Here is a 21,971-nt window from a genome sequence, read left to right on the forward strand (position 1 = left end):
CATACCAAACACCACTAATACATATGTTTTTGTTCTTTTTACAGGTGTTGAGGGAAGGAGCCCAAGGTATGAAGAACCTCAGGATTTGAGGTCAAATCCTTTCCAAGGTGGAGGGAACGATGCAATCCTACCCCGCAAGGGCATTGGGTAGAAGACTCCAAGTAGATTGGGCTAGAGATCCAAGGGAAGGCCCTAGGGTTCTCATGAGCCTTAGGGTAGATTTCGAGCCCATGGGCTAAGTATGAGCCCGCTTATCTTTGTAAACATTAGAATAGGTTTTTCCTTCATCTGGGCCTTGTATTTTGGCCATTCTAGTAGTATAGGGTTTTAGCCTTGTATTTCGGGGCATTTTGAGTAGTCTTTGTAGTAAGGACTTTTTTTTTGTATTTTCATGTTTTTTGTCATGGGGGTGAGCTTAGCTATTATAGGGGGTGTGTAGCTAAGCTCTAGCTTCTCATCTCAAGGAGGTGAGCTTAGCTATTAGAAAGGTATGTGTAGCTAAGCTCTAGCTTCTTTAGGAATCTTCTTAAGGAAGCTTCTCAAGGAGGTGAGCTTAGTTATGAGAGGGGTGTGTGTAGCTAAGCTCTAGCTTCTCAAGGAAGTTTTCTCAAAGAAGCTTCTCAAGGAAGTTTTCTCAAGAAAGCCTCTCAAGGAAGCTACCTAGTTTATAAATAGAAACATGTGTAACACTTGTTGTAACTTTGATGAATGAGAGTCTTGTGAGACACAACTCAAAGTTCAACTTCTCTCCCTTTTTCTTCCTTCAATTTCGTGCTCCCCACTCTCTCTTTCTCTCCCTCTTTCTTTTCCTCCATTGAAGCATCCTCTCCAAGCTTCTTATCCAAGGCTTATCTTGGTGGTGAAGCTCCTTCTTCCATGGCTTATTCCCTAGTGGATGGCGCCTCCTCTCACCTCTTCTCCTTTGTCTTCCGCTGCATCTCCATGGTAGAAAATCACCATTAAAGGACCTCATTGAAGCTCAATGATCCAGCCTCCATAGAAGCCCCACAAGCAAGCTTCCATCAAATAGTCCTTTTCAAACTGAGTTTCCTATTGTTGCATTGAATAGCCATCACCTTTAGAGCTAGATTGATATGTCATGAAGTCTGCCAATACACTTTCAAGATCAGGAGCTCTTCCTTTTTCATGATAATTGTACATGGTCGACTCCTGTCTCCAGTCGGATTTATTTATAGAATAGAAATAATAATTGTCCTGGTAATGTTCTCCTCCAACAAAATCACTATTTATTAGTGGAATAGAGATAACAATCTTCATGATACAACGGTAGGAGATTGTATTTCTTTGGAATAACTAGGCTACCTGTAGGAGATTCTATACATACAAAACACTAACAGAAACAACGATTATCCAGTTTAAGAGGAAAACAAATATGAATAGAAAGTAAATATTCACAGTTTATCAAAGAATAAAGAATAGACACCTAGGACTGAACTAACTCTCCAAATAGAAAGAAGTTCCCCGACAATGGCGCCAAAAACTTGTTCGAACCCGGCAAGTGCACTAGATCGCGCAAGTAGTATAAAACGGTAAGAATCGAGTATCAAACTCTCGGGGAACTTGTGTTACTTGATAAAGCTATATTCAGTGAATAGGTGTCTAATATGAAAAGAGATGTGTGGACTATGAACAGGTATGTAAATTAACTATTAAGAGGAAAATCACATGAGAAATGATGTGTAAAGACACGTAGACAACATTGTGGAAGCAATGCCTTCCAAGATTATTTTGATGATGCCAAAGAATCAAGAGTTAAGCAAATTCCAAAGATTCAAGAATCAAGTTTCAAGAATCAAGATTCAAGAATAATCAAGATCAAGATTCAAGACTCAAGATTCAAGAATCAAGAGAAGACTCAATCAAGATAAGTACTAAAAATGTTTTTCAAAACATTGAGTAGCACAAGAAGTTTTCACAAAATCATTACCAAAGAGTTTTACTCTCTGGTAATCGATTACCAGAAGATAGTAATCGATTACCAGTAGCCAACATTGTTTTCAAAACTGATTTACAAAGCTGTAATCGATTACCATGAGCATGTAATCGATTACCAGTGTTTTAAAACGTTAGATTTCAAATTTCAAGAGTCACAATTTGTGTTTAAACATTTTCAAATCATTTTAAACTTGTGTAATCGATTACACAATACTTGTAATCGATTACCAGTATTTCTAAACGTTTTGATTTTCAAATTTAAACATGAAGAGTCACATCTATTGATGTGTAATTGATTACACCTTGATGGTAATCGATTACCAGTGACTGATTTCAAAAAATAAATTTCCAAAAGTCACAATTCTTAAAGTGACTTGTTTCTGAATATTTTTTCAAAAGTCACAACTTTTTAAGTGACTAGTTTTCAAAAGAGTCACAACTTTTAAAAGGTGACTAGTTTTAAAGAAATTACCAAGAGTCATAAACTTTAACTTGAGTCATCAAGAGATTATAAATATGTGGCCATGGCATGAATTTCAAAACATATCTTTCAACACTTTCTACAGAACTTTCTAACTCATTTCTCATAATCTTTCAACAAGTTTCATAACAAGTTCTTTACAGATCTTTCTGATTCATTTCTCTTCATCTTTCTAAAAGTTTTTGTTCAATCCTTTCTCTTTCAAGAAAAGTTCTTTGATCAAAAACTTGTGCTATTCTTTTTCATTCTCTTCTCCATTTGCCAAAAGAATAGAAGGACTAACTGCCTGAATTCTTTTGTGTCTCCCTTCTCTCTTCCAAAAGATTCAAAGGATTAACTGCCTGAGAATTCTTTTGATTCTTCCCTTCCCCTTAAACAAAAGATCTCAAAGGACTAACCGCCTGATATATCTTTTGTTTCCCCTTACAAAGATTCAAAGGACTAACCGCTTGAGAATTCTTTGTCCCAACACATTGAAGGGTACATCCTTTGTGGTACAAGTAGAGGGTACATCTACTTGGGGATTGTTATACTAAGAACAAGAGAGGGTACATCTCTTGTGGATCAGTTCAAGTGGAGGGTTCATCCATTTGGTTATTCAAAGAGAACAAGGGAGGGTACATCCCTTGTGGATCTTTGGCTTGTAAAGGATTTTACAAGGTTGAAAGAAATCTCAAGAACCGGTTGGTTGCTTGGGGACTGGACGTAGGCACGGGTTGTGGTCGAACCAATATAAATCTTGTGTTTATCTTCTTCTTCCCTACACTCTTTAATTTCCGCTGTGTACTTTTAATTACCGCTTTTACTTTTGGTTAAGTTTCTATTTCTGTTCTTTACTTTCTTAACTTAGTAGTAAAAGCCTAATTGAATCTAGTAACATTAAGAAGGATAGATTTTTAATTAGTCAAGACACGTTAATAATTAATTCAATCCCCCCTTCTTAATTATTCTGAGGCCACTTGAACCAACAAACATGTTGGTCTTCCTATTAGGTGCCTGATGTTAAAAGGATATTCTCTACTTAACAATGCTCATGTGTTCTATGGTGTCTCCTGAAATGCTAAACCTCGATTCCTCATGATAGTCTAGCCTAATCCCGATCAAGCATCATCCTCGGATTCCTCTTGTTGGACAAAACTCAAGTAGAACCACATTAAGGCAAACATACAAACAACTAGGTTACCGTACCTCGATCCCTCATGATAATACGATAAACTAGCCTTATCCTATCAAGTTCTAAGAATCAGACCAGTTTCCACTGTTGAATGACCCTAACAAAGCATGCATCTACGTGATCAAGGCAAAAACACACTGAAATGACGTACTGATAGCACAAAGAACACATAAAACATCATTAAACAGATGTGCAGGTATTTATATCAAGTACCTACTAGGAAGAACCAACAGAGGATTTAGCTCGCCATAACTGGGAAGCTTCCTTTACAACAAAGATAAGAGAAAAATGAAGGATTGAAGAAATGCAAGTGGTGAGGATGTCTCCTCCACCTCTAGAACCTCACAATCACTCACAAACTCATCTTAAGCTCTCAGGACGACTTCCTCTTCAAGCTCCATTCTCTGCAGGTCTTCGCACAACAAAATCTCTCAAAACTCTCTAGATTCAAACCCTTCTCTCTCTAAAATCTCTCACATGCAGAAGCTCTTCAAGAAAATGGCCAAAATCCACTCCAAAATCTGATTTCAGGCTTAAATAGGTGGCCTTGTTGGTGCTTGCACGCTTAGCGCAACTCTGAACTGCTTAGCGCGCATTAGTGAATTTCGGCTTAGCGTGCGTCTTCTCACTCAGCGGATGGACTCAAGCAGTGCACTAAGCGGGATGAACCCTCGCTCAACGAACATGCACAGCTCATCCTTCTTCCAGATTCTTCCTTGCGCTCGGCCAAGGGAATGGTGCGCTCAGCGGATTGCTTGCTAAGCCAGCAGATTGGCTTAGTGAGCAGATCAAAATTAGCACTTCACAAACTTGCCTAATTAACTTAAAATTGAGAGGAAATGATTATTAAATACACAAAATGGGAGTACTAAATATTTATTACCTATCTTTATTCAAAAAGTAATTACAGCACTACAAAATAACCATAAATTGGAGGAGTTTGATACACTTTACACAGGTTTTATACATAAAAGTTAGCCCTATTCATCGACTAACAGGAAGCCAGGAAGCCATGGACAACATGATCACTCTGCAACACATTGAAATTAATACATCTTTTGAGACAAGTACACATGTGGTTGGACATATTTTTAAAGTTACCTTATACAAGAGACTACTTGGCATGGTATCAAGGTATGTTTTAAATCAGATTGTTGCTGAGTTTGAGCATGTACATTATGCTAGCAAAACCCCTTCTCGTTGTGGATGTGCCATGAGAACTATTCACGATCTTCCATGTGCATGTGAGCTATCCAAATATGTTGTATGTACCATACCACTTGAGATAATCCATATGCTTTGGCGGAGGCTAAGTTTTTCAAACCAAGGGTTATCTGAGCCCCAAGTGAGCATAATCGAAGAGATGGAAACCATATCCAAGCGATTTGAAGAGCTTAATGTTTGTGGCAAAGTTACTCTAAAGAGTAAACTCCAGGAAATTGCCTACCCTGATCTAAACTCTATGTGTCCTCTTCCAGAAAAGGTCAACACCAAAGGTGCTCAGAAGAAACCGATGACCAAACATCAAAGATCAACAAAGCATAATCCGTCTGACTGAGAGTATGTTGATGCTTTATATTTTGTGCAAAATAGTAATTCTTTAGTCAAAAGTAGTGCATCATCATCTGACCAAGAAATTCCAAGAAGAACTATGCCGATGTTGGATCAATTTCATCCGTGCATTCATGATTCCATTGAAAACATTGTCGATGTCAAAGTTGACAGTAATTGTGGATATTGTGCAATTGCTGCCTTATTAGGTATGGGTGAAAATTCATGGTCTTTGGTGCGCAACCATTTGCTTAAAGAACTTGCCCAATGGTCTTATGAGTATATCAACCTCCTTGGTTGCATAGACAAATTTGAGGAATTAAAGCGGTCCCTACTTGTTGATGGATTATCCATGGTATGTAATTTATGTTATTTTTTAATTTAAAATTTAGTTTAAATAAATGTAATCATAAAAATGTAACATGCAGGTTACCATGGATAAGTGGATGAATATAATCGACATGGGATATGTCATTGCATCAAGGTATAATGCCATCCTTGTTTCTTTGTCTCTCCAACTAAGCATGACATTTTTTCCTCTTAGAAATCAACCACCAACAGATTATTCTGTGCATCGCGTAATATGTATCGGCCATGTGTATGGCAATCATTTTGCTATGACAGATAAGCTCGAGCTGCTATAGTCCAGTGTGCGACATCACATTTACTACGATAAATGTCTCGTAACCATGATAGTTGTACATATGTCCCATGACACTGTACTGTCTCAACTCTCACTTCATCTGCACTCACTTCAAGTAATTCCACTAACAGCAACACTACTTCCTCAACATGAAGAGTCTCAAAGCTATAGAAGGCGCCTGTGATGGGCAGATGAAGCAAAGAGGCCACATCATCGAGAGTGATGGTTTCCTCTCCTACAGGAAGATGGAAACTGCTAGTTTCCTTATGCCACCTCTCCGCAAAAGTCAATATAAGTCCTCGATTGCCAGTGTCCAAGGAACATGCGATCAGAGGACTTAATCCTGTGGAAACAATTAACCCTTCAATCTTTGCAGCAGGCCTCCTGAATTTCTGAACCTTCCTTCCATAGGAGGATAGCTTCAATTTAGGATGTTCCTAAAAAAATAATTTTAACAATAATAACAAATACTTATTGAAATATAATTTATTTAAAAATAGAAATACCTCTCCATTCCAACAATGACTGCAACATGATCAACATAGCTAATCAGAACTAATGTGTCATGCGGTCTGCCTGAAAAACCTTGGGCATCAACAACTTCATCATCAACAATTGCTTTTTAAGGCTATTGGAAGACCTCGTCAGCTGCGTCATCCACATGATGAACATCCTCAGCAACAGGGACAACTTCCCGTTGCCTACGTGTAAATGCTATGGGCCTTCGTCGCTGGAGAGCTTCATTTGAATCACGATTATCCTTTCTCCCTATGGCTCTTCCTATAATCCTGTCTAAAGCCTGATCCAAACCTTTAGTTCTAACCATAATCTGCACGTTTAAACCATCATAATAGTTTATGTCAAAATTCAAATAATACTTCAATCAATTACTATTTAATAATTCATAAATAAAAAATTAGTTTTTATATATATTTTCAAAATCTATTTTTAATTAATTTTATGTAATCAAAATAGCTTCTTTATTAAAAAGCAACTTAAAAAATACTATAATTAATTAATTAAATTAAATAACAAAAAATATGTCTCCTTGCCTATTTTTTTACAAAAAAAACTAATATATAATAATTATAAATATATTTATAATTAAAAAAGAAATAACTATTTCAAAACAAAAATGAAAATAATCTATTTTTTTATTAAAATAGATTAAGTATTAAAAAAACATTATAAATAATATATTTATAATTAAAAAACAATAACTATTTCAAAACAAAAAATAAATTAATATATTTACAATTAAAAAAGAATAACTATTTAAAAACATAATTCAAAATAATCTATTTTTATTTAAAAAATAAACAATAACTATTTAAAAACAAAAATCAAAATAATATATTTATATTTAACAAAAATAACTATTTAAAAATAAAAATCAAAATAATATGTTTATAAATAAAAAATATTAACTATGAAAAAACAAAAATAAAATTAATATATTAATAATTAAAAAAATAAAATATATTAATTAGCTAATAAGTATGAGTTATATGGATTATACGGATTGATTAATCCATATAACTCATATGGATTAGGTAATTCATATGAGTTATACAGATTAATCAATATGTATAACTCATACGAATTACTAAATCTGTATGGCTTATACAGATTCGAAATGCGACATATCAAATGGCAAACAGCACGGTGGAAACAAAAAGGCTTACCTCGACGATGGAAATGACACAACGGTGGTGGAGATGGCCTGAACGACAGCAATGGAAGCTGAGGATGACGACAACATGGTAGAGAACAGACACAGATGAAGGAGGAAGAAGCTTGGTTTGTGGCGGCGTCGTACGGACTGAAACAAAGGAGCCCCTTTTTAACATTTAAGTGAATGACATTTTTGCCACTTCACTTAAATTACTGAATGCATAAGTAATGGTGTTGGGTGCACCTAGCAACACCCCTTACTCAAGAGTACACAATTTTGGAGGCCCTATTCCATATTTATAAACTGATTCTATTCATTGCAAAAAAAAAAAAACATTTGGCACTGGTGGTAAGATGTAGGCATGGCAACGAAGCGGGTCGAGGTCGGGTTTTACTTACCCTACCCCGCCCCCGACTCCCCATTTCTCTCCCCGTCCCCGCCCTTGAAACCCAACGGGGGTGTATATTTACCCCATCCCCACCTCCGATGGGGGTCGGGTTTTCCCCACCCCGCCTCGCCCCCGGTATACTTATAAAATTTTATAAAAAAAATTATATAATTTTTATAAAATGAAAAATATAATTTTAAATAGCAACCATAACATATTTTTAGATTATACATGACAATATAAAATCCAATCCAACACTAGCATAAAATTAAATCTAATAGTTTCATGTTTTAAGTTATATATATATATATATATATATATATATATACACACACATATATATAATGATATTTATGTAAATTAATTATTAGCGGGACGAGTTTGGGGGCGGGGACGGGTATTAATAATCTCATCCTGACCCTAACCCTGACTTTGGATATTGGGGAAAACCCGACTTTGACCCCGACCACAGTCAACTTGAGTTTTTCTCGTCAAAATCGGGGTGGATCTGGGACGATCTCATAGGTTCAGGCCTAGTTGCCATGCCTAGTAAGATGGGCGCCGATTTTTTGAGAGATTTCAAGGAATAGAGACTTTTTCATTTGTGTCGGAGAACTAGGTGGAAAATGTTGAGATACAAAAAAAAAAAAATCCTCATCCCCGGATTTTATTATTAATAGTATATTCATAGACCCATCAATGCAAAATGAGAAATTTAGTTTACCGAAATCACCTTCTATTACCGGTCATTCATTACTCATTGGTGGGTCTCCACCGTCAACTCTTCAATATTTATCCAACTATGTCTATACCACATTATCTCCTTGCCATTACCATAAAGTCTACTCTTCAATACATCATAATTGTGTTAGCCAAGAAATGAAGAAATCAAAGCAGTGAGAATCTAATTCCAATTTATTTTTCTCATCTTCCAGAGCTATCCTTGTTTTCCATTATTTTATTTCTATTTTACAGTCCCTAGTACCTACTCCTTCATTTTTCACCTTTTTTTATATAAAATTTTGTTTTAGCTTTAATGTTTGAAATTATTATATGTGATCAATTTTTGCGAACCCCAAGTTGAATGAAGCTGCGATGGGAAACTCGCATGCTAAAAAGCGTGACACTCAATTTTCCAGAAACGTTGTTGAAGGGAGAGTTCCCTCTCCGAAAAACAAAACCTTGTCGCCGTCACCGTCGCTAGAACCACCACTACCACGAGAACCACCACCACCAGCAGCTATGTCTTTGAATAAGGGTTCGGGGAAACTGTCTGCCAAAGAGAAATATGCTCTGATTCCCGATAACTTCACCACCCTAGAACAGGTTTGTTCAGCTTACTCTTCCTCTTTTTGCTATTGAATTTTGTAATTAATAGATTCAAATTATATGCTTGTCTTGTTTATGTGTTCAACATCTTGCTGCTCACGTAGCCAAAAAAAATAAAAAACTAAAATCAGGCTGTTTCTCTTGGTATTGGTTAGTTCTCTTTCTGAATTTTCTTAAATGGAATTTTGGGATAGACTTTGAAGCTGCGTGAATTAGGCTCAAATTGCGGCGTTGACTAAAAAGGTTAATAATAGATATTTTTCTTTCTTTTGTTTGAGTGGGGAGGATGGATGAGTGGATGAGCAAGGAGAAAAGTTAGGAAGAGATTATCTTTCTCACTATCTTGTCTAAAAGTTTGATTGGATTTTTTTTTCCTCCTAAAACTCGAACCATATTTGATGGAGACTTAAAATACATGAATCAAAACTGACTCAATCTGATTTAATCGAGTCAATTTGGTTTTTTCAATACTATATATTATTATAATATTATGAATAGTTAAATTAATTTTTTTTGTTAATAAATAATATTATTATAAATATAATATATCATCTTTTAAATAAAAAAGTATATTATCAGTACATAATTGTTTGAAAAAAATCATTTTCAAGAGAATGTAAAATACTAAATCAGATTGGGATGACCTAAAATATATTTAAAAATCATCCTTAAAAAAATGTATCAAATAAAATTTCAAAACTTAAACTCATCAAAATTAATCTTATAACATATGAAATAAATAGTTCAGGTTGAGATATACTCACCCAAAATGAAATATGAGAGAAATGAGAAGAAAAAAAAATATTAATACGTTATTTTTATTTTATAGTTCCTATTAATATTTACCAAAAGTTAAAAAAGAAAAGGAATGATATTAACATATTTTTTAATATGTATTTTTTATTAGTTAAAATTTATTAAAAAATTTAAAACCTAAAATTAAATATGTTAAATAAAAAGTGAGGTTGGATACAACAACAGCAAAGTACGTTATAGCGGAAAGTATGTTATAAAAAGTGTGATACTGATACAACAATAATATCAACAAAATCTTATTTTACTAAATGAGGTTGGATATATAAATCACATAATATTGTTGGTTAAACATCAAAGTTTAAGAAATATTATTTAGCTATAATCCATGTTAATTATAACGGCTAATTTTATGGTGGCCGCCGAAGATGTAACAGAACTCTTCTCCTTAACCTCAGCTTGGGACGGCCGCGAAAAAAGTGATTCTGATGATTTTTTTAGTACACTGGATTCAAGTCAGACAACGCCCATCAAAAAAATTAAATAAATAAAGTTACACAACAGCTATGCAAGGTCACATCGCATCTTTTGATAATAATAATTATTTCCTTGAGATTGAAGATACAAATAATGCTAATGGGCCCTGCTGTTGAAAAAGAAAAAGAAAAAGAAAAGAAAAGAAACCTACTGGGCGTCGAGCAGTGTAAAGGTAGTCCACTTCTAATTTTTAAGAATAACAATATTATATATTTTTAATGTATTTAATATTTTTGAGGTAATATTTAATAAAATAAACATGTTTAATATTACTTAAAATTATCGTTTTCATTTAGTTTTTCTTGAAAATTTAAAATATTATAAAAGTTATTATTCACAAATAAATTAGTACAATTATACATTTATGATTTAACCTGATATATGCACAAATAAACTAAGACTCGTTTATATAATCTAAAAGAATGTAATTTCGAGAAGGATTTTTTTAATAAACTATCATCTTTAAGAATAAAATGTTTAAACATGAATTATTTAACTTTAAAATTATTTATAATCATAATCTGTTTTACAAAATTAATTTAATTTAAAATCAACTTTGCAAAGTATACCAGTTAAAAAAAAAAGTTTTACCTATACAAACCATCCTTAAAGGCTTACTCGAGTAATCAGGGGTGTTCATGGTGTGATTTATGCTTTAAAATACTCTAAATCAAATAAAAAAAATTAAGTGCAAGTATAGTGGTTAAATTTAAATGAATTATGAAATTCAAATCAAACTAAATTAATCTTTTGTGATTTGGTTAGGTTTAATTTTTATGGTTTTAAAATTTTACTAGTAAGTATTGAAATAAATAAAAAAATGATAAATTTTTTTGTTATTAATTCAATGTAAATGGACAAATCTTAATAATAACTCGTTCAACTGGTATAAACAGAATTTTTGAAAAAAAAATACTACATAAAACTATAAGATAGTCAAGATACAACTCACTTATAAAAGTAAAAGCTTCTTAGAATAGAAAGGCAACTTAATATTAACACTGGTTAATATAAACAAAATCTTTATAAAACCATTGATTGAAAAACATATTTTCTTTTTGCATAGGGAAAAAACTGATATATTAATAAAAAGCTTTTGGAATTTGTCACAAGTTGTGTACAAATTACACAAAATGCAAATAAGCACCGGCATTTTGTATACTGTGCATAAAAAATTTAGAAAACACACACTTATAGTGCTTAAACGATTTGGTTTGGTTCATAAATCCTAAATCATGCGCGATTTCAGAAAAATAAAAATCAAACATATTTCAATAAATTTTAATTTTGAGCAATTTGTGATTTTTTTATTTTCACTTCGATTTGGTTTGTTCGTGAACGCCCGTGCCACCAATTGTACCACCTGATGCATTGTGTGCATTAATAGCCCCACCTTCCATTGTACACTAACTCAGTGGGCCTGCTTCAGCAGAAGCAAAACCTTTATTTTAAGACTGTAGTGTCAGTGTCAGTATAGTTGGATGTTTAATTGGCATTTAATATAAGTAGTTCAACGTTTTCTTTCACTCGTTTTAAAACAGGATTTTCAATTAGTTTGAGAATATAATATTTTTATGTCTTAAAAGTATTTAGTTTTTGCAATTGAACTTTTAAATATTATATTAGATATAGATAAAATATTGTATAATACAAAATAATTTACATTATCATTTAATCATAAATTAATAAATATAATAAATATTTTGAATTTTAATATTTTAAAACATACATTTATTAGTTACAATGACTAAAAAACACCTATAATCATTTTTAATAGTTAATGATATAATTTTTTAAAAAAAATATAATTCTTAAATATAATATAGTTATTAAAAAGAAAAAAAATTAGTTACAGTTTCTTGAATATTTTCAATATTATTATCTAATCAGATATTATAATTAAAATTTTAATTTCAAGAATTTATATTTAATGTAAACATTAATTTATGTATATTGTCAGAATGGAATGCCAAGTCTAAATTTATAATTAAAAACAATAAAAAACATTTAAAAAATCATATCTAAGTCTTATTTTTTTAAAACACTACCTTCGTCCTTAAATATAAAATTCTTATTCATCTATTTTAATAAGACTTTTTAGTTTTCTTTTGTATTCATTATTTTTTATTAAAATATTTTTAATTACTTTACCATAAATATTAGGAATTAAAAAATAAATATATTCTCTCTTATAAATATTAGAAAAGAAGAATAACACACATTAATTGATTAGGTAAAAAATAATTAAATAAAAAAATGATGAGTTCTAATAATTTTAAGAATAATTTTGAAAAAAATATATAATTTATTAAAAATTTAATATTATTAATTAAATTAATGAATTTTCTCAAAAATACTAGTAAAAGAGTGTTATATTTAAAAATAAAAGTAATATCTGCACCTAAAAGTTTTATGAAAAAGTAAATTATTCTTAATATCCACTGGCTGAACATGTTTATCAAGAGGGGGAGGGGAGCACGGGTGTCGAAAACGCGTTTTCATCTATGTATAATATATGGACTGCAAAGTACTGTTGAGAAGTATAAGATTAAAATAAAACTGCATAATACTAATTGTTTAGTTGTAATGATGATTTTAGTCTAAATAAATTATTAATAAATATTTCTTCATTTTTTTAATCTAAAATCGTTTGTTAATGACTATGAAATTAAATAAATCGTTTATTACTTCCAAAACTGATGTTATTATTGCTACTTACGTCACTAGATTAGGAATCAAAATGAAAAAAAATTAAAAACTTACGATTAAAATAACATTGAAATATAAACTTAAAAATTAAATTAATCATTTATTCAAATAAATAAAGAATTTTTGGCTTTTTCATTAAATCCAAACAAAAAATGGATATTGTAGAAAGGACATGATAAAATTTTAATGTGAATAGTTATATTTATTGGTGACTTACCTGCTCACATGAAAATGTGTCACTTTTTAAGATTTTTGGGCCAGGTGTGGTGGTCTCAATACCCACAGGATCACACTAGATTGAGTTTGAATAAAGTCCTATGATATTTATTTTCATATCCATATTTTAAAAAATATTTATATTTAATTTACATACATGCACGAATACTAATTTTAATCTTTATCTTTGTATTAGCTGTATGTATTCATATTTGTACCCATAACCTGTATTTTACTCATATAAAGTTAATAAATCAATAAAAATATATTAACTAAAAAAATTACTACAAATAAATTGAAAATTCATTCTTAAATAATCTAAGCATCCACAAAACAATATTAAAATAAACAAACATAACATTGAATTTTTCAAACTTAAGTCATAGATATAAACAACATTAAAAAAATAATAATCCAATATAACAATTATTAAAGTTAATATTCCAATCACTTAACAAAATCTCTAATTAAACTTAGACATCATATGATGACGTTATACATAAATTTATTATTCTTAAATAGAGTGAAGTAAATATAAGATATGCTAAATTTAATATCATCTTACTACCTACACAAAACAATATTTGAGATTTTAAAGTCAATCCAAAACCAAAACTATGGTGATATACCACTATCTCAACATAAAAAATACTTACATGAAATAAAATTAATAACAAATCCTTAATTACTCCAATTATGATATCAACATTGGAATTGAAAAGCATAAACTTGGAATGTGTCTTTAAAATACCAATTGAATTAGAAAAATATAATTTTTTAAAAAAAATACATGTATAATATAAATTATTTACATAACTAACACAATTTAATTACATTAATATATAATATATGACCTGCACTTGCGGGGTGGGATTAGTATTATAGTATCCATACCAGCACCCATCCCCACAACATTTTGTGGATAAATACTTGTTTCTATCTTCAGTCCCAATACATGAGTAATTATCCTCCGAGTTTGTGAATACTTTTGCAAGTATTAATAAGATCCGAGTCTATTTTGTCATCCATTCTCGAGCATCTAAATTATAAAAGATATATCTTTCATAAGATTATATTTTTATTTTTTTTACGAGACTCTTTTTTAATTGTTTGTTGTATTAATGTTTTTCAAGTATCCTAAATTAACAAATACTTTAATCCTAACATAATAAATATTAAAAATTAATGAGATAAACTCTCTCTTATTTAGATTAAAAAAATGATCAGCAATGTAAAAAGTAATTAACTAGAAAGAAAGATGATTACTTTAAAAAAATTAAAGATAGTTTTAAAAGAAACATTACAAATTTTTAATAAATTTAATTTCACTCACTAAATTAATAAATTTTCTTAAAAAAATATAAATTGATTGAAAAGATCTTTTAAAAAAATACGGAAGAAGTATATCGAACATTGGAACATGAATCTATATTTTTTTTTATTTCGTAAAGTTTTTAAATAATTAGATTTCATGATTTAAAACTTTGAAGCATGATTTAAAATTTTCAAATTTGATATCTTGCCTATATTTTCTCAATTGAATTGAAAATTAAAATTGTGCAGAAATGAATTTTTTGATATTTTGTCATTATAATATATATTTAAATTATTTAAAATTTAATGTACATGCTGATGTGCACTGTATTTTTTAAATGCACACGTATAAATATTCGATCTTAATTTTTTTCTTGATCTTAATTTAGTTCTCTAAAATGATTAAAGTTATTAACATTTCCATCCTTTAGATAGAAAATTAGCAATTTTTATTTCTTAGAGACTAAATCTGATTGACCTCATATCTTTCATGGACTAAAATAATGTTTAAGTCAAATGTGTTGTGATTTAAAATTTTTTGTGAAATTAATTTGGTAACAATCGAACAATTAGGATACAAAATACCTTATAGAAACATCGATCTTGTATAAATTCTAGATATTGCATAAAGAAATTTTACATCCTTGTAGTATTTATTAGTGAATTTCGGTATGTGACTACCCTAAGCTATTTGTAAGCGTGTCCATTGAAAATTTTGATGTTTCTTTACATACAGGTTACAATTGCCTTGAGGAAGGAAGGTTTAGAATCATCAAATCTTGTCCTTGGAATTGATTTCACAAAAAGCAATGAATGGACTGGTAAGTAGTACATAAAGCAAAAAGTAACAGTAATTCTATGATCCACATCCAATGCAATCCGTATAAAGATGAAATGAAGCCATAATTGAGAGCTTAAATTGGCATGAAAATGATTTCTGGTTTTACATGAAGTATGTGATTTTTATCATTTCCTTTTGAAATGATTGCTTTTTGACTGTTTGCCTACAAAGCCAATGCATCCATATTGTTATTGAAGGAAGTGTCTCATTCAACAATAGAAGCCTGCATGCTATTGGAAGTACACCTAACCCCTATGAGAAAGCCATCTCTATTATTGGCAAGACTCTGGCTCCTTTTGATGATGACAACTTGATTCCTTGTTTTGGCTTTGGTGATGGTAAGGCCTAATCCTCATAGCTGAAAATGTATAGAAGAAAGTTAGTTTTTCCAATATTAAAATGGTCCAACTTCTGTGTCTAAATAAACAGCCACCACTCATGATCAAGAAGTGTTTAGCTTTCACAGTGATAATTCACCTTGCCATGGTTTTGAGGAAGTTTTAGCTTGCTATCAAAAAATTGTTCCAAACTTGAGACTGTCAGGTAATTTTCATCTTAGCTTATAATTGAAGTGTTTGGTAATATCTTGGCTTTGATGAAGTGTTGTTATTTTGTTTGTGAAAAAAAAGATGAAGTGTGTACAATGTTTTGGATCAGATACTCCATGCATGAATGATTACATATTTTCTTAGTGACAGTTTGAATAGTGATTGCATTCTGCACACTACAATATTATGATAATTTTTATATATTTTTCTGAGTTAGAAAGGATAAATTAAAAAAAGTAACAGTCCTCATTTATTATAATATATGAGGATACGCTAGGGAAATAAACTGAATTTCATTCCATAAAACATAGGTAGCAATTTAGTAGACACATTGGAACAAATCATAATATAACATGAGTTCTATTACATTTAGTTCATTTTGAAAAAAAGAGCATAATAAACACGAGGTTAAAAAGTTGTACATTTTAATTCCGTTAAAAAGGGTGGAATAAATCGTAGAATGGAATCATCATTAATCAGATATATCAAACATAACATTAGTAAACTTAAGACTAGAGCCATGACTGAAGAAATATTTGTATTTTGTTTTAAGGACCAACATCTTATGCTCCAGTGATTGAGGCCGCAATAGATATAGTTGAGAAAAGCCATGGCCAATTCCATGTGTTAGTTATTGTTGCAGATGGCCAGGTACATAATGTTACTTTTGTGTATGTATGCATGTGATGCGATTCTCATGTTTGTATAATTTTGTTCAATTTGAAGGTAACAACAAGTGCTGCGTCTGAGGATGGAGAACTCAGTCCACAAGAAGCGAGGACAATCAAAGCAATAGCTGATGCAAGGTACATATGACAAATTAATCATCAAAGCAACCCTAGACGCTTATCAAGATTAATTGTTTGTTATTATAAAATGAAAACCCTCTGAAAAAAACTCAACGAATATCAAACAAAGTACCACATTAGAAGTTAGCTTCAACTATATGAGAAATATAATAATATTGTCTCCAATATTAGTGTTAGAGTGCAAGTGTGACTAAGAAGTCTCACATTAGAAAGAGATGGATATGTTGAGCAACATAGAAGTGAAAAGGACTTACAAACCTAATACTCCTTGGTTAAATGTGGGGATAAGTTTAGTTATGTGGATTGTTGTGGCTTATTTGATAGAGATCTTTCTGGTCTTTTTACACCATCCTATTCCACAACAGTTAGATTAAAACAAAACACGCAGTTGCTTAATCAACCATTAATTTTCTGTATTCTACTTTTTCTGCTGCCAGTTCATATCCCCTTTCTATTATTCTGGTTGGAGTTGGTGATGGACCTTGGGAAGACATGAAGAAGTTTGATGACAAGATACCAGCTCGCGACTTTGACAATTTTCAGGTATGGCTACAATAAAAGAATGCTTTGAATGACATTACCTATTTGCATTCTTTGTTATTTCTTTGTTTGTTATAGTAAAAGCTTCTCTTTCCCTTTTTGCAGTTTGTTAACTTCACTGACATAATGGCTAAGAAATCAAGCCCCTCAGAAAAAGAAGCTGCTTTTGCTCTGGCTGCTCTAATGGAGATACCCTTCCAATATAAAGCAGCCACTGAACTTGGACTACTTGGGTTGGTTCCTTATACACAGGCTTATGTTTCATTAGATGAAAAGTGAAAAATGTGACACCATCTATCCCAACATACATATAAATAAGAAAAATATATAAAAATATGAAATTTAATTAAATCAATTTTATTCAAATCACATAAACAAATCCACGTGGATAACATGGTCACATTCACTTCACTGTTATCAAATAAAACTTATTAAAACATCTTTGGCTCAAAATAAGGTCGTCCAAGTTTACAAACGGAAACAAATTAAGCAGCGAAATAAAATAAAGTAAAATAGCATGTTCAGAACATTATGCAATTAAAACAGAATCTCATGCCCCAATGTCACATCCTATCAGAGCATTATGTCACAACGTCCTCTAGCACGAGGTTCTTTAAAGTCGTCCACCTAGTCATCTGCTCCCATGAAAACAAGGTTCGAGATCATCACAAAATCTAAACACAAACAACACGTAGGGAGTGAGTTATCATATTTTTAAATAAAATATAGATAAACAAATACATAAGCAAAATACATTATAAAAATATTTATCACATAGTTCAACTTAATACAATTCACGTCACTTCATCACTTTATCATTTAAAACTCATTTTTCAATCATCAATTACATTACACATGAATCACACACTCGATTCAAGACGTAACAACACCAATTTCATAATAAAAAATTCATAGGCATTATGAATCAACTATACTAAGACTCAAGCGTATATGCAATGTGGTACCATGTCAGTGAAAAACAACACCAGGACGCTTAGAAGTACATAACAAGACACGCCACACAATGGGTATGTTAGGTCACTCTCACTAAGTAAAATCATAAGGTGACCAGTTAGGGTCATTCTATTTTTCTAGAATGCTCCAACCATATGAGATCAACATAGGCTTAAAGAAGCTCTCAAACCAAGCGTACTTACCCCCGAGGCCTAGACACCGAAGAATTCGTTAGGGTCCCACCTTCCTGATTCAGGTCCAACCCCTAAAACAACTTTTGCACGCACATACTGCTCATGAATTATACAATACCAATGACCTCACACTTGTTTTCAAACACGTTTAACACATTGCGCTACAATTTAACACCTCAGGTTCCTAACTTGAAACCCTACACTTTCCTTTTAACACCTTGGGCATTACGCTATAATTTAACACCTCGAGTTCCTAACTTGGAACCCTACACTTTTCTTTTAACACCTTGGGCATAGACACTTTTCTAAAGGTAAACATCAGTCGGGTTATTGTATAATTCACAACTCACAACACAAGTAATTGTCACATCAAGTGTTAACCACACACTTATTCACAACCATATCCCATGTCCACAATTTAACATCTAACAATGTCATAATCCACCATCACATGTTCACGTGTATCCCACATATTAACATATGCTCAATATATCTCTTACATACAATTTCAATCATAATTTTATGATTTCAATATAACAATTTATCACGTTAATCTAGTAAATTTTGTCCAAAATACAAACAAATTATACAAAAGTGCTTCTCACAACATGGGGAGTAACACCCACCCCTCAAAAAATTTCACATAATCATATTAAAATCAAAAGAATCAAAATCATAGGTCAAAAACACGAAAACATCAAGAGTACTCAATTTTATCAACCAATTTGCATTAGGGCATCAATTGGTTTGTCAAACACAACAACAATATTGCAATTATACTCATAAAGGAAGAATTAAAATACAATAAACATCCTAAAATAAACCCTAATTTGATTCTCTAATGATCCCTACATATGTTCATTCTAACCCCCATTGCGATAAACTCATCTCTTACCTCCAAGCGGCTCATGTGTGTAGTCTGACAGCGATAGTAGCGTCTCTAGTGGTTCCCTAAGATTCCTCAAGTTTTTCCTCTAGTTGCTCTACTAGGGTTTCCAAGCGTTAGAGAGAAGGAAAAGGGATTGGAGCCTTTCACTTTCTGCGTGCGAGGGGAATTTTTCTCTCCACAAACATTATTTTGCAAATCCCAATGGTAGGGATATGCAAAAATGAGTTCCGAACCTGATGTTCAAATTTCACAACGATTCAACGGTTAATGAGTTTGGAGGCGTAGTTTTATTAGGATGGCTTTGGGTGTATGCGGGAAAAAGATAGAGTTTTGGGAGAGGAAAAAGGGAAAACGAATTTGAGAAGAAGAGAGTATAGAGACATATCATAAATGTAAAAATTGATCTAATATATCTCTATTTATAACTAGGATACTCTCAGCTTATTATTTATTTTATTTTTTGTTATTTTATTATTTTATAAAAAGAAACTCTATTTTACTCCCTATCAAATGAATAAATAAAACATCATTTTTTATTTTCTAAGAACATATATTTATTTTATTTATCAAAACCATTATTTTAATTAATAAAACTATTTCTCCTTATTTATTCAATTACAAAAAATCTCATTATTTTCCTAAATCTCTATTTATTTTTAATAAAATTCTTTTTAATTTATTTTACGAAAAATGAGGTGTTAGAAAAAATATATGCAATAAATTTTGTGTCCATAATGTGGTTTCCTTCAGACGACTATTTGTTACAACTTTCTATTTGATGATTTTTTTCTTTGTTTTTTGGACAAAAGTCGTGCAACAGGAAGATCAAATAAAATAGTTCCAAGACCTCCTCCAGCACCATATTCCCAGCTTGTGCCACCAGCTCGTGTTCTGAGCAATACGCCAACTTTCATGGATGATGAAAGAAATCAAATGGTACATATATATATGATTGAAAGTTAGAGTGATTCATTATATATATTCTCCTTTAGCACTTCCTAATAAGTCAAATTGTGTAAAAAGAACAACATATTTTGGGATACACCCCTATAGTTTTAACACTTTCTCAACTTGCTCCTTAGACTTTTTCATGTCACTAAACCTATGAATTTTGAGTTCAAGTGAAAAATTGTTAAAGCGACAATTTTAATTGTGGTTAATAAGCCTAAAACCATAACTAAATTAAGCAAAGCTAATAGAATTTAGCAATTCTAGTGCTTAATTTAGTTATGATTTTAGGCTTATTAACTACAAAATGAGAATTTAGCAACTTAGCAATTATAGGTACTATTACTCTATGATTTTTGCTCTAGTATAGGGTTATTGGTGGAACAAGGTTTCCTTTTCTATCGAGTTTGAAGTTGATTAATAACACTATTTCTTGTGCTTTTATCCAATGAAATTTTGTAGGCATGTGCTATTTGTCTAACAAATAAAAAAGATTTGGCCTTTGGATGTGGTCACATGGTGAGCTTCATTAAATTCATGGTCTCTTTCTATTCTGTTGTTGGATAGTTTACTTTATTATTTTTAACAATTTTTGAAATGCAGACTTGTAGAGAATGTGGATCTAGGTTAACCGATTGTCCGATATGTCGTCAGAGGATCACCAATCGTCTCAGGGTGTTTTCTAGCTGATTGAAGAATGGAAAAATGTATAATGTATAATTTGACTAAGGTTATGTTTAGATGAATTTCTCCTAAAACTGTTTGTTTAGATAATATTTTTCATAAGTATTTATAGGAGAAGAAAATAAGAAAGTAAAATAAATTGAGTTTCTCCCATGAGTTAAAATCAACATTTCACTTCAACTTTTGGAAAAGTTCGATGGAAGAACTTGTATATAAGTTAAAGTGCATAAATTATTTTTAACTTATGAAAGAAACTTAATTTGGTTTACATTTAATTTTTTTTTTTTGTAAGACCTTATGGAATATTTATCTGAACAGGGCTAAGAAGATAAGTGTCTTCTATACATTTGTTGGTGTGGCTTTCAAGAGTGCCCAAGAACAACCGTGTTATTGCATAGAAAAGGTGGCTTCGCAATGTAGGGATGATTTAGGAGTCGAGAAAATTGTGCATGTATTTGTTAGTAGTTGTTCAATTAGGCCATGTCCCATGTGTCTGAATTTGAATAATTGTATTTTAACTAATGCACATTGTACATATTATTTATATGTACCTATGTTAAAACTTTATGTATGGTTAGAGATTGTGCAAAATATCCATTGGAATCCCATACTTGCTATTATATTCTACAAGTTAAGGACTAAGAGAATTCTATGATTTTGAGCATGTTAAATCAAAGAGATTGAAGATTTGAATATTAGTCTTAGGATCTTTTGGTTTTAATAATTTGATAGTGCCAAATAAGTTTGTAAATATGTGACACTTGTATTGAATATTTTTAGATTAGGCATGCCAAATATTTTAGACTTATTTTTATTATCCATGTTTAGTAGAAATCAA

The 21,971-nt window shown here is 31.3% G+C and overlaps 1 protein-coding gene across 6 annotated transcripts; it reads left to right on the forward strand.

Annotated features, from left to right (window-relative positions):
- Positions 1–8,634: 8,634 nt before the first annotated feature.
- LOC114387930 (E3 ubiquitin-protein ligase RGLG4-like) lies at positions 8,635–21,753 on the forward strand. 6 transcript variants are annotated; one of them, XM_028348210.1, is made up of 13 exons: positions 8,635–8,764; positions 8,949–9,194; positions 15,463–15,547; positions 15,765–15,905; positions 15,997–16,110; positions 16,669–16,766; positions 16,842–16,921; positions 17,362–17,467; positions 17,570–17,697; positions 20,311–20,437; positions 20,912–20,968; positions 21,053–21,179; positions 21,452–21,753. In XM_028348210.1, the coding sequence occupies exons 2-12, from the start codon at positions 8,964–8,966 to the stop codon at positions 21,137–21,139; spliced, it is 1,254 nt and encodes a 417-aa protein (XP_028204011.1). In that variant the 5' UTR covers positions 8,635–8,764; positions 8,949–8,963; the 3' UTR covers positions 21,140–21,179; positions 21,452–21,753. The 6 variants fall into 6 exon arrangements, with proteins under 6 accessions (XP_028204011.1, XP_028204010.1, XP_028204009.1 ...); XM_028348209.1 differs by having other exon boundaries at positions 21,053–21,156; XM_028348208.1 differs by having other exon boundaries at positions 21,053–21,753.
- Positions 21,754–21,971: the final 218 nt, after the last annotated feature.

This window comes from Glycine soja, chromosome 15 (genome assembly GCF_004193775.1).
Source record: "Glycine soja cultivar W05 chromosome 15, ASM419377v2, whole genome shotgun sequence".
Lineage (NCBI taxonomy): Eukaryota > Viridiplantae > Streptophyta > Magnoliopsida > Fabales > Fabaceae > Glycine > Glycine soja.

Bases quoted from the DNA above. Each gene is read 5' to 3' on its own strand.
- LOC114387930 (XM_028348208.1), top strand. From the start codon at position 8,964: ATGGGAAACTCGCATGCTAAAAAGCGTGACACTCAATTTTCCAGAAAC. The intron at 15,906-15,996 runs GTAAGGCCTAAT...CTAAATAAACAG, and splicing joins TTGTTTTGGCTTTGGTGATG to CCACCACTCATGATCAAGAA. The intron at 16,767-16,841 runs GTACATAATGTT...TTCAATTTGAAG, and splicing joins TTATTGTTGCAGATGGCCAG to GTAACAACAAGTGCTGCGTC.